The 14,030-nt window shown below is 40.8% G+C and overlaps 1 protein-coding gene across 1 annotated transcript in view; it reads left to right on the plus strand.

The window, feature by feature from the left end:
• LOC137615266 (uncharacterized) overlaps positions 1-2,483 on the plus strand; it is a 169,449-nt gene extending 166,966 nt beyond the window's left edge. Inside the window, exon 4 of the mRNA XM_068344990.1 lies at positions 2,045-2,483. Within this exon, the coding sequence (XP_068201091.1) occupies positions 2,045-2,247 (203 nt within the window). The 3' untranslated portion in view covers positions 2,248-2,483. The remainder of the gene's footprint in view (positions 1-2,044) is intronic.
• The last annotated feature ends 11,547 nt before the right edge of the window (positions 2,484-14,030 follow it).

Raw genomic sequence — 14,030 nt, forward strand, 5'->3', positions numbered from 1 at the left:
GTACCTATCCAGGGTTAACCCTTGCTGAATCTAGATATGCAAACGGAGTAATTTGCTGTCGTCTTTGGTTTAGAATAATTTCCTACTTATGCAATTGTTAAATCTTTAGTTGTATTTAGTTATCATAAGCCATTAGAGAATATTATTCTGAAGTTATTAAGTAAAGCTCCACCTTGTTTGCAAGGAATATTGTTATACTTTTAACCATATTATACAGAAATAAAGTATTGTCTCCTTTATAGGTAAAAGTTTGTCTTTGGATAGAATTACTCGTAGAGAAAGCCATTCACATGGTTTAGGTATCTATAGGTCAATTAAAAAAATTATGTTTTGGCTAGTCAGTGAGATTCTGAATTTTGTACTGCTTGAACACATAATTAATGGATGGCTGGCTTAGTCAAAATTTACAGCGTAGACTATTCAGTCCTATTGGTCAGATTATTTGTCCGAAGATGGTTTAATATAGAGTGGCCAAAGACGTTTTATTTATGAAGTCATGAGGAAAAAGTGTTTGAACTATTCATGCTGGGGATTAAGGTGTGACAAAGCGTTAGCACATAGCAGTTGGTAACATATATATGCCAAATATCATATATGATATAGAGACTGTTGGTGACTGTGCTGTATGTTCGCAAAATGCTAAGAGCAGTAAGGTTTTTCACTTAATGTCTGGTCACAACAATGAGAAATACTTTCAATTTATTTATTTGAGTTAGATGGATATTCTTAGATATTGTTAGTAGACCATTATATTAAAATACCCTGTGATTGTGGGTTAAAAACTACCATGTGTAGAAAAGTAATAAAAAATAGTAAACTTGTTATACTGTATATGGAATAACAAAATCTTTGTATCGTGTTAACAGTCCTTGATATAGTATAGCTAAGATTCAGATTTTTATTGAAGTTTTGAATATGTCACTGGTAGACCTTAATATCATCAGAGAAACGTTTCGGCTGTAAGAACGGTTGCCACCTCAAAATCAGTTCTTAAAAAGGAGAGACAATCAGGAAATGATCCCCAAGGGGCACTACTTTGTCTATGTAGCACACCATTAGTGACAGGACCCCAAGCCCTTCTGAATTACCGTATGGGAGAAAGATCAGTTCTAATTTTCCTGCTAAAAAAGATTAAAATTTGCTTAATTTAAAAGACCAGCCAGTCTTTAATGAACAAAAGCAGTGAAGTAAAATAATATTATGATAAAGATGCAGGGCCAGAGATTTTAGAATTGTTTCCAGGGTTGAAGATACTTGTCCAAAAGTCTAATGAATAATCTTGAAGCCCAGGTACTCTATTGTTAATCACAATTGTAAAAAGCTCAGATCTTATGTTTTGAAAATGATTAATGGTAGTTAAATAACAAGAAATAGTGTTTAAAGGAGATGGGTCATAATTCATGTAAGAAATTTCCTTATACAAAAAGTAATGTTAATACTAGAAATGGTGTTTTGCGTACCTATGGTAACTGTGAATTAATGATAAGTAATTACTGTTATGTGAAACCAAAGAACAAAAATTTTGATTTTATAGATGATATTGATCTTGCACATTTTGAATACCATATACCTATGAAATATGCTTCTATCCGCTATGAGATTAAGTGAACTCTTTGTGATGAAAGATGCGTTTTTTATTTTATGAATTTTTTGTTTCTTTTGTTTGAAGAAGAGGGATGTTGTACGTTGATATCTGTCAGTGTACACTATCATGATGTATGTCTTGGTTTGTAGTTGTATGTTGGCATTGTAATATGCTTCAAAGCATGGGTGACTGAATAAAATACCAGTTCATGTTGCTGGCAGTACCTAGGAATTATAATGTGGGGAAATGCTGTTGAACTATACTGGTAGGGGTAAATTTTAGCCAGAATTATATTTATCTTCATTGAATTAGAATTTTTAATGATTATCTTATATGCAAAATATGATTTTTCTTTATTCCAAACTTTGATATCAGTAGATTTTATAGTTTCATAAAAATTGTAGAAATATTAAGGACTTTTGTTTGATGTACAATAATTTTGTTATATTTTTGTTTCAGCTGGTATTTCTGGTGTGAAAAAAGGATGTGCAAAGGAGAGTTATGAATCTAAGTGTATGGGTGCTTCATTGCCAGGAGTTCTCTCAGGGCTTCTGAATGAACATGCCTGCTACTGCAATTACATCTTATGTAATGGTTCTTCTAAGCATTCTGCATTTTGGGGAATCATCCTTGTTCCCTTCCTCATTCAGAAGCTGCTGTAATTGGGGAAATTTCTTGATAACCTCTCCAGCCAGCTGTTAAATCATAATATTTTGTATCATTAATCATGAATTTGCTTTTTCGTCCTTGTTATTTACAGTAGCTGTAAACATTCCTGGGTTGTGTAGGATGGTAGAAATATCCAACTAGTGATTTTGGTAAAGCAGAATTTCGTAAATACATGTATTTGGAGTAGTTTTTTTATATTCAATTCTATTGAATGTAGAGTAAAATGTCATTTGTGTTTTTATTTTCCTTAAACATGCAAAGTAAGCTGGAAACTTAAACAAAAATCCATAGTAATCGACCCTGGATTTATGTCTTTGACAAATTTGACCCATTTGTCCATGACATTTCATACTGAGTCATGGTGTTAGACGACTCATAGTTTCCGCAAATACCCACTTATCACATTGAATTCTTAATTTCTTTGGTGGATCTCTTTAAGGGATGTCATTCAAGTTAGAAAGATAAAACTTTGCCTTACCTGATTTATACGCATTAAAATGCATCCATACAAGTAAAGTTGAAATAATAACTAAGAGAAAAAAAACTTGCGGTATGTCTGCCAACTAAAGGGTAAGATATTTATGAATCCAGAAAAAGGGAAACTGCATATTGATGTAAAGCCTTACATTTGAGGAGAAAAAATAACCAATGAACAAAACAGTTTAAGGAGTGCAGATTTCAACAAACAGATTTTGACGTAGGAAAAATCTATTTTTGGGCTCGAGCCATGTCATCCTGATGGAAGTTCCTTCGAGCAGCTTCTTACTGTATAATATTTCTGTGAGTGATATTACAAGAGAATTACCGTCAGGTATCACAGGGTTCTAACCCCCGGAACGACTATCCTAAGGTATTATGTACAATCAGGGACGTATCCGTAGATAACCATAGATATCTGCACCCCAAACAGACTTAACCCAGTCTAGGAACCTAAGGATGAGGATAGGTGAGGAGTCATTACATATCCTCTCCCTTCATAGTACTACTCGTCTCTGATAAACTCACTCCAGAAAGTAGCGCAACTACCGTGAGAAGCGGCATCCGATGAGGCATCGGGGAGGGACAACGTAATGGGTGGGCCATCAGGACAACATGGCTATCTCACCCAAAAATAGATTTTTCCTACTTCAAAATCCGTTTTTTGGGCTCGAGCCTTGTGGTCCTGATGGAAGTGTTCCAGAGAATTACCTATGCCTCGGTAGGAAGCCTCAAAGAGAGAAGTCCCAATACCGAAATGCACTTACAGGATTACTCCGTCAATGCATAGGTATCACTCTCAACTATATATCCCAGAACAGTTCGAAGGCAGAATTGACAAGCATGATGGTCTGACAAGGAGGCAATAAGGACCAAAAGACCACCCTCCGCAATTGGAAAATTACCTGATCCTAGTGTTAGGAACTCTAAGGAGGCCGACACTAAAGGAGGCATCAAAGGTGAGGTGTATGGAACCAAAGACCGCCATGAGATTAAATCCATTTATGTTCAGGAAGGATAATAATGAGAAGGCACACTAAAGATAATGCCTCTACAGTAATTATAATTATAATAGTAGGGCGTAAAAGTAAAAGGAATGTAACAATCACAGCCTTTTACTCTCAATAATCAGTGCCAAGGTTAGTAAGCAACCATCATTAACCGCATAAGGAAAATTATTGTACAAAGTGAATGAATCCCATCCATACCCATACATAAGGTAACATAAGGGGACAAATACATGACATAAGGAACCATAGGAAACTTATGACAAGGTAAACTTGATCAAGAGACACATGATCACGTCTGTACAAAAAGGGGTAATCACCCAAACTAAATGAGATATATCTTAACTACCATTTAGATAGTTAGGCTGTAGCACTGAAGGAACACACAAAGCATCGAAAAGACACCTGTGAATATGAAAAGGAAATGGTGAAGTGCATTTTTCCTTTTTACCTTGAAGCAAAAACTTCTGTTTACTCATTGCTAATAACAAGCTGAAGGAGTGCCCTAGGACGGACGCATTGTGGGATACGTCGTTGCAGCGGGTTTAATAACACTCCCGCATTCACCACAAAATGGTGTGTCTCCTCTAATTGCTTCATATAATGCCTGAAGAAAACCCAAGTGGACTTCCGACCTGTATATGCCTGCAGTCCCTCAATGAACATATATTGGAAAAAGTTCAAGAAGGAAGCCACATCTTTAGGGTCGAGACCCGATGTCTTACTAGCCAGGTCCTCACTTCGTATAAAGAAAGTAATCTTAGCTCTTAACTGATTCAGAGACAAATCAGACACCACTGTATCATTTTGAAACAAAATACCACCCTTAAACTGCACTGTTCTCAGCAAATACACTTTTGGACAGTGTATTGGACACAGGAAAGGATCATCTGGTAGGGAGCTATTTTCCATAGACCCCAAGGTTTAAAGGAAAGTTAATTTTTAGCCAGAAAAGTGGGATCAGGGTATAAATTGACCTCACCCTTATCCACAAATTCAATGTGGTTCTCGTCTCTAGAAATCATCCCAATGTCATTAACCCGAGCACTAGAAGCCATCACAATTAAGAAGATGACATTCTGAGTGGGATCATGAATAGAAACCTTTTGATTGCTTATGTATGAAGCAAATTGCAAAACTTTGTCCAAAAATCAAGAGATAGGCTTCGATGGAGCCGACAGCCGTAGCCCTGTACAAACCTTCGGAACTTGGTTGAAGAGATCCGAGTAAAAGTCAACATCAAAGGCGTATAGTATAGGTCTAGTGAGGGCCGAATTGTACGACGAAATTGTGGAGGAAGCTAGACCTTAAACATGCAAAGTAAGCTGGAAACTTAAACAAAAATCCATAGTAATCGACCCTGGATTTATGTCTTTGACAAATTTGACCCATTTGTCCATGACGTTTCATACTGAGTCATGGTGTTAGACGACTCATAGTTTCCGCAAATACCCGCTTATCACATTGAATTCTTAATTTCATTCCCAGGACTACGGTGAAACCAATCATGAAATGAAGATTGTTCGATCTCCATGATGAAGTATAAACAATCTCCTGCTGTCCATCCTGAGACAAAATCGAGTTCGTCACGTCACAAGTTGGGGTTCAAATCCGTGACCATGGGAAACCAGTTGCTCTTTGAGCCGCCATCCCTTGAAAGATCTAAGCCTGTCCAAAACCTTCACGAGGAGGTTGAACAGTGGAAACAGGTAAATCGTCGTCTAACAATTCTCATCCAAGGACATTGTGTCCATGCCCACTGCTGCTTGAACCATTTTCGGTGCTACCTAGCAGGGAAGTATCATGTTGAGACTCATCACAAACAGATCCACTTGAAGGCCAGAGACTTGATCTCACTGAAGGAGAGATGTTGACAAGTGCCAACCTTTCTTCTGAGCCAACGTAAAGACGGTTATCATTACGTGGTTTAATTGAGGAGACCTCGACCCTTGTCTGCTGGTTCAATAGACTATAACCGTTATCGAGGTTTAGGTGGATATGAATGTTCTCCTTCAGGTATGATTTCTTGAGGGAAAAGAAGACTGCCGTGAACTCCAGAATATTGATGTGGTATTGTTAAGATTTCTGAGACCAATAGCCTTACACTTTCTTGCGTGGGTTATAACACAACCATCCAATGAGGCATCTGCACAAAGTGTCACCACTGGAAGAGGAAAGTGCAAAGGCAGTATCTGTGAAAGACTTATGGCAGTGGACCACGGTCTAAGTTGCTTCTGCAGTAAAACCGGGGTCTGCTTCTGATGGTCGGGAAGATTTTTGGAGGCTCTCCTACCCCGAACTCTGTTTGAATCTTTGAGTTGTACATTGAGGACAACGGTCAGGAATTGTAAAGATCCTCGAACCCCTTCTGAGTGTCACCTGGTGATCATGCCCGACTTGATCAGGGACTCGACTGACGTCTCTATTTCCTTTCCCTTGGAGGGAGGAATAGAACGGGAGTGAGACTTAAGGTCCCAACAAATCTCCAACTGCTGGAAGTCTTGAGCTGGAGCCAGTTTTGATTTCTTAAAGTTGATGTGAAATCCAAGGGACTAGCCGAACCATATAACTCAATTCGCTGCTGCCGAGCACTCTGTGTTAAGGGAACTCACACTAGCTAGTCAATCAGGTACGCCTCTACTTGAAGGCCTTTCTCCCGAAATTGTTGTACGACTGCGTCGGTAAACTTTGTGAAAATCCTCAGAGCTATGCCGAGCCCGAATGGCATAGCTCTGAATACGTTGCCCTTTCTCTCCAGGCTGCAACCAAGGTAGGGGGAGAAGTGTCGACCTAACGGACGATATAAAGACATCGGTAAGACCTATAGAGACAGTGAAAGCCTCTAAGGGTGGTAAGGCCCGTATCTGCGAAATAGTCAACATCCAGAACCTGTCACACTGAACGAATTGGTTTAGACAGGACAAGACGAGAATAGTTTAAGGTAAGCTCGAAACCATTTTGGCACACAAAATAGACGACCTTGAGATCTCATAGATCTCGCGCAACAGGTAACTCCCCTCTTCAAGAGGTCTTATACCTACTGTTCCAGATAAGGTGATGTTTCTGGAAGAATCTCCGGAACTGTGGTGGCCTTTGTTACTACTTCCAACCAAAGCCGTTGGAAAGGACATTATGTGTACAAGGACTGAAGAACCCACAATAATTGAACAAGGCTAACCGTCCCCCTACCGAGAGACCTTCGTTATTTTGTGTTGAGGACGTGAACCTCTTCCTCCACTGCCGTTTCAAATTCGACAACCCATGGACTTGCCTCCACTGTCAAGGCGGCCTCGGAAGACGACCCTTACTCATACACCGGGTGGAAGGCTGGGGACTGTGACACCACTTGTTAGGGCACGGTGTAGACAGTTTGAGGGATAGCGGCATAAGAAAGAACAAATGACTTACAATGATAAGTCAGTTTGCGAGACCTCTTGGTTGTGGCCTCTCCCAGGTGTGAACTACCTCTTCAATGAGATCCCCCACTTCTGGAACAGGCTCTAAGCTCTGCAACAGCCTTATCCATGACTTCCTTCACAACCTTCTAAGGAAACAGGAATTTTCCCTAGATGCTAGAGGTGAGAAATGTTTCAGCTCTTGGCGGATGGTAGCTGTGTCAAGTACATGCTCTCTGCAGGCTCGACAGACCTGAAAAGAAGCATAAAGGTCTTTCATAAAGGTGGTGACATGAGTTTTCACCAGCAAGGAAAGACTGAGGCATCTGCTAAATGCCCGATCATCATCTCCATAAAGCACTACAGAGACATCGACACTGACAACCATTATCTGGCCTACGACTCAGACTTAAGAAGGTATTCATGAATCCTGGGCAGCTTCTCAAGAAATTGTTGGCTGGCCGCATCCTTATCCAGTTTACTCTCAGCATATGTAAACTGGACATTGGTCTAGTGGACAGCATTGTGTGGTAAGACAGGTGAGACTGGTGTGCACTCTTCCAAAGCTGGGAGAGGCTTACCCTCACAAATGGCTTACTCCACTGCCAAGTAGCTCTTCGAAACAAAGGGGAAGATCACGTTGTCCAGAGCCACGAAGGAGGTCAAGCTCTTACCAAAGGCGACAATCTGTATATTGATACCCCCTGCCGTCATCATTGCCGCATGCAATAAGGTAACTAGGAGTGCAAGACCTTACACCTAGTCGACACCTCTTGCTTCTCCAAGGCCTGGATCTCTTCACACGAGGCCTTGAACATCATCATCTGGTATTGCTAATTCCCCTCCGTGAAGGCTTTCGTGTTAGCCATAAGTACCTAATGCATTGCAGTACATAAGGTACTCGGGAACTGAGGGGCTCCATGAGCCTAGCAGAAGATGTTGGGAGGAGAAAAGGGCAGGAACAGCCCCCGTCACGGAAGAAGCAATCGTTACTGTAGATTGGGAGACATAGTGGAGTTGAAATTGGTAGACACCACTGAATCCTTGATGAGATCAGACTTACCTCATCCTCTTACCAGGTGGGAAGGTACTGCGGGAAGAACATGCGGTCGTCATCGGAGGTATCCTCTGAGACCCATGCGGAGTGAAGTAAATTCTTACAAACACTGCAATCCTGATGGTCCCAGGACGATACTGGGCCTTTCATCCTCCGACACTTCGCATGTGTGCGACAAATATCGAGACCATAAGGATGCCTCACAGCCCTGACACAAATCTGCACTCAACAGTGGATCTCCGTCATAGGCACCGCCTGTAAGGAGAAAAGGGTTTAAATGAGTACTACATCCTCTAACAGACACCAAAAGCTGAAAGAAATGGGTTACTAACACTCCATGTTAACAATTAAGGTGTAAATGCAATAGGTGAGAAAGGAGGAGATAAAGTACAAAATGCCCATTCCCCTATTAAAGAACGTGATTGGAAAAAAAATAGCCCCCTAAAGGTCCGTTGCTATAGGACCAAATAGGTAAAGGGGTGGGGGGAATGCTCATGGAAAGAACCGTTGCTCCTATATCTCCGCAGAGAAATCGCCAATTAGAAGACAACGGTACAGGTATACTTAATACTTTAAGCAATCGACGCATCGATTAATGAGCAAGAGTCTATAGCAACCCGAAGACTATAAAAACAAGTTGATAACCTCAATAGAAAAGTCCCGGGAGGGGGAAGTAGCCTATAGAGTTACCAACCATCTATCCAATCCACACCCTCAAAGGGAAATGGACAAATTGGTAGAAAACCAATAACCATATGTAGTGGTTATTCAATGCAGGGCCTAGAAAACCTTTCGTTGAAGGGATTCCTGGGCCCAACATACATAAAAAAGCCTCAAAAGTTGAAAGAGTAAGGCTTTTATGTTAATCTGTAGTAGAATTCACCTACAGTCAGTAGAGAACTCAGCTATGTAAGACGGTCTCAGATAAAAAAGGACAGAAAGGCATGTTCCCCATAGGTACCGGCATTGCCGAAAGTACTGGCAATGCCAGGGGTGAACGGCATTGCCGCCAACATCTTATGTGCCCTAAGGCACTGGTACAGATATCCACTCCCATAGACTAGTACTAACCCCGACGCCAGTAGCGACAATGCCGTCAGGGGCAGTAGTGCCCAAGGGCGATGGAGATAACGGTCAAGGGTTTCTACAGAAAACACCTTGCCAAAAGTGAAGGCAGTGTTGCTAGTTGCGGCACAGCCATAAGCAGTGACGTATTGCCAGAACGGGTACTATAGAAGACTATAAAGAGTCGAAAAGTGGTGACATAGCCGTTATTCTGGCGCTGCCAAAGGCATGTATGCCAGATATACCAGCGTTACCGGAAGCACCGGCAGTGCTAAGGGGAAATAGCATTGCTGCCAGCGTCCTATGTGACTTGAGGCGCTGGCACAGTCAACCACTCCTACAGACTAGTACTAGCACTGCCGCCAGTAACGGCAATACCGTCAGGGGCAAAGGTGCCTAGGGCAGTGGAGACAAACGGCAAGGGTTCCTGGAGAAAACACCATGCCGTAGCTGAAGGCAGCGCCGCCAGTGGAGGCACTGCCGCAAGCAGCGACGCACCGCCAGTACAGGTACAATAGGATAGTGTGCCAAAAGGTGGCGGCAAAGCCATAGATACCGCCACTGTCGTTAGTCTGATAGCTCACCCCTCAGGGAGAAGCATGCCGACAGCCATGGAAGGTCAGATCCCAGAGGGAACCAACCCCCAAGATTAACAAGTGCCAAAAACACAGCAGCATAATGAAAAGATTCATGCAATGTCCGTCCTGGAAAAGCTAGGATATAAAGAGAGGTGGCGCCATGGAGTAGCTATACCCATGCATCAAAATAAATGACACCCCGTCAGAAACGGCGGCTGCCGTCAGATCGAGAAATCTCAGAGGCTTGGAGGTAACGGCAGTACATGTAAGTCGGCGCACCGACATTTGTTGAGGTCACCCCTCGCAAAGGGGAGCTCCAATGGACTGCACAGTCCTAGCACAAGAGATCATGAGCGAATGCAGAATGGCTAAGCCTGATAGGTCGATGCCACAGGTCAATCGAGAAATCCCAGAGGCTATGATGGAACGGCAGAACAGGTAAGTCGGCACACCGACAAGGAGAGATCACCCTTCGCAAAGGAGAACTCCAAAAAACTGCACAGTCATAGCACGGCAGATCAAAAATGAATGTGTATGGTGGCCCAATGGATTTGCCGACGAGGGCTAATTCAATTGGTACAAGGGCTAGGCTAAGCCTAATAGGTCAATGCCACAGGTCGATCGAGAAATCCCAGAGGATAGGATAGAACGGCAGTACAGGAAAGTCGGCGCACCGACAAGAGGAGCTCACCATTCTTAAAGCGGAGCTGTAAAGGACTGCACAGTCCTAGCATGGGAGATCATGAACGAATGCAACATGGCAGACCAACGGATTTGCCAACGAGGGCTAAGCTAAGCCTAATAGGTCGAAAAAACCAGAGGATGGAAGGCATCAGACATAAGGGGCTCAGTAAACTAGTATTACCGGGGAAAAAACCCTTTAAGGGTAAATAAGGCCGCTGCCAATGAAACCAGTAAGAAAGACCTGATCGCCATAGGCGAACCCGTCTCTGACAAAACTACCACTCTCTAAGCTAGGCTAGCCAGGACCAACACGCATAAAACTAAAACTTGAACTACCATAAAACGTAGTAAAAGCAAACACAAAACAGAGCCCAAGGCATCGCAACGCGAAAATACTGTAAAGCTAGCTAACGTGAAACTAGTGAAATAAAACTAAGTGAACACAAAATAAATAGGGCAGAAACGTACACAAAATAGGGCCCAAAAGCTAGCAGGACTCGGAGCACCCCACTCCCTCATCGCCATAAAAAAGTCCAATAACCACTCCCCGAAGGGATCCAAAGCCGTTACAGCTAAATCAAACTGTGAAAGAGGAGGTGACTCAATTTTGAGGACTAAAGGGAAGCCATCGTGCGAGGAAATACTCCCAAAAACCTGAGAAAAGGCACTCTGAACAAAGAAACGAAAGCGTAGGTAAGCTGCGAAAATTGGAATGACTTTATCAGAGACGAGTAGTACTATGAGGGGAGAGGATATGTAATGACTCCTCACCTATCCTCATCCTTAGATTCCTAGACTGAGTTAAGTCTGTTGGGGGTGCAGATATCTATGGTTATCTACAGATACGTCCCTGATTATACACGATATCTTAGGATAGTCGTTCCGGGGGTTAGAACCCTGTGATACCTGACAGTAATTCTCTTGTAATATCACTCACAGGAATATTATACAGTAGGAAGCTGCCCAAAGGAACTTTCATCAGGACGACATAGCTCGAGCCCAAAAATGGATTTTTCCTACGTCAAAATCCGTTTATTGAAATCTGCACTTCACTGTTTTGTAAGCTGGAAACCTTATATCTATCACAACCCCACTTGAGAAAAGGTGAGATTTTTTTCCTTAAGCACATAAGGCTGCTTTTTAACAAGAAGAAGATCTGTAAATCTAAGGCAACCTGAACATTAAAAGAGATGGTCAGCTGGTAAAAACTGTTTTTGGACATTAGACTTAGCCAAGCTATGTGATCCCCAATCCAAGGTGATCTTTTAAAATTAACAGAAGAATGAGAGTGAATAATTGGGTCACCAACAAAAACTTGAATCGAAAAGGAAAAATGAGGGTTATTGATTTGATAAAAAGAATAATTGATAAAAAATAACTTGTGAAAATTTATTGGTAAAGGATTAGCACATGCTGGCCAGTCAATACCCAAAAACACAAATGATTAAGGGATAGTTTACCCAACAAAAATAAGTTTACATAGAAGTAAGAAGCAGGAAGGATTGGAGATTTTTAACTACTTAAGTTAAATCTGTCAAAGAGATATCAAAGAAGTGAATAAAACACCAACTCTTCTAAGTCCTGATGTAATCAGATATCACTAAGGTGAGGATGATTATTGGTCGATTTTGTTGTGTAAAGGCTGAATTGGGTAGTTTAGAGTAGATGCCGATGTTGCAATATGTTGCTGTGCTAGTTAAAAAGATCAGAACAGTATTAGTTCATTACAATAGTGTAGACAAGTGCATGTTTCCAAGCAAAGGAATAGTAAAAGTATTAAAAGTTTGAATAAGTCATAGGATCCAGCAGGTCCATGAATACTTGAAGTAAATAGGAATTTATATTACACAGGTCAGATATCTTGCAGATTTTCATGGATGACAAAGCCATTTGAACATTAACGAGAGATAATATAGACATTATAAGGGCAACATACGTGAACAGTGATATAGAACCACTGCGAAGGAAAGGGTCTCTTTGCTGCAGAAACTAACTTAACACATAGCCAAGGATTTTCTACTTGGTAAAATATCAACTTAAAATGACAATAATAATCGAAATTTGTGTTGATAATTTTGATTTTAGAGACCACAAATTCTGTTGATAATTTTGATTTTAGAGACCACAAATTCTTAATCAGTCAGCATTGGAATGAACTAAATACCCTTTTAATCAAAATTATTTTTTAAAAATTAGAATTCTATATTAGACAAGTCAGAAGGGTTTAATTTGCTGCCAAGAAAATTCACAATTTCTAAAATAAAAAAGAAAAATCGATTTTTGGGTGATATCGCCATGTCGTCCTGATGGAAGTTCCCAAGGTAACTTCTAAAGGATATATTATATACTACAGTGATATTCCCAGAGAATTACCCTTCGGGTCCCAGAATTCTAACTCCTGGAGCGAATATCCTTAAATTTTCTCAAGGATATCGCGTATATCAGAGGACGCATTCTTGACACGTCACATAGCAATCTCTACCCCAAACAGCGTTAACGCTTCGAGGGGGGGGGGGACGTGGCAAAAGAATAGAAGGGGGCCGTAACAAGGTTACCCCCGTTCCCGTACTACTATTGACAACCACCCTAGCGCCATTCCCAGGATGGCGGACATTCCTAATATTGTAGCTTTTTCGCTTAGTGGTGTTCCCTGTTGATCTAATTTTTCGATCGATTTTCAAGGGTTTATTATGCATTCTTCGACTTCTTTCGCCTCGGAAAGTTGAGTATTGGGTCTTTAAAAGGAATAGTTTTTTAGCTTCCTTTTCACAGTGAAATTTGAGTAATTTATTGTGTTTAGAGCTAGCCTGTACCGGAGGCGCTATGTTGGCAATGAAAACATATTATAAAGTTAAACTGTACATCAAGAACATTCACAACTTAAATTGTAGTTCACTGATGCTAATCATTGTACCTCGCTCAAACTTTTGTCATTGTAGAAGTTAGTCTTTAGAACCATAGGGTAGGCTATACAACTGATACTGCTGGATAGGATTTTATTGTACTAATTACAAAATACCTGATGAAGTACAGCTCATCAATTTCATTTCCAAGTTTTTGGAAAATTATTCATGTATTACAGACTTCCGCATTGAAATTCTAATCAAATATTGGCCACCATCAATCCTTTGAACAAATTTTATTCTATAGGCAGACAAACAATAAAAATATCAGCATCGCCCATTTGTTGGTTATATACCATAACGGAATGTTGCATATTAACTTTTTTTTCTTTTTTTTTTTTTTTTGGGAAGCTAACTCAAGCTCTTTGATTTTTATACTGAAAACATACTTCTACCTATGTTATTTGACCCAACATCAAAACTCTTATCATCTTTCCATCTTACAACTGATAGGCCTATATTACCATTAAATGCCTCTGTCATTTATTCATGATTCTTTTTCATTTGCTGTTTATCAAGAATTAGAACCCTGTGAAATTATTCTCTTTTAACCGCTGTCCACACTATCGACCATGCTCGATGGGAAAACTATGATACCAGATCCTAATGG

This window comes from Palaemon carinicauda, chromosome 21, assembly GCF_036898095.1.
Source record: "Palaemon carinicauda isolate YSFRI2023 chromosome 21, ASM3689809v2, whole genome shotgun sequence".
NCBI classification, from domain to species: domain Eukaryota; kingdom Metazoa; phylum Arthropoda; class Malacostraca; order Decapoda; family Palaemonidae; genus Palaemon; species Palaemon carinicauda.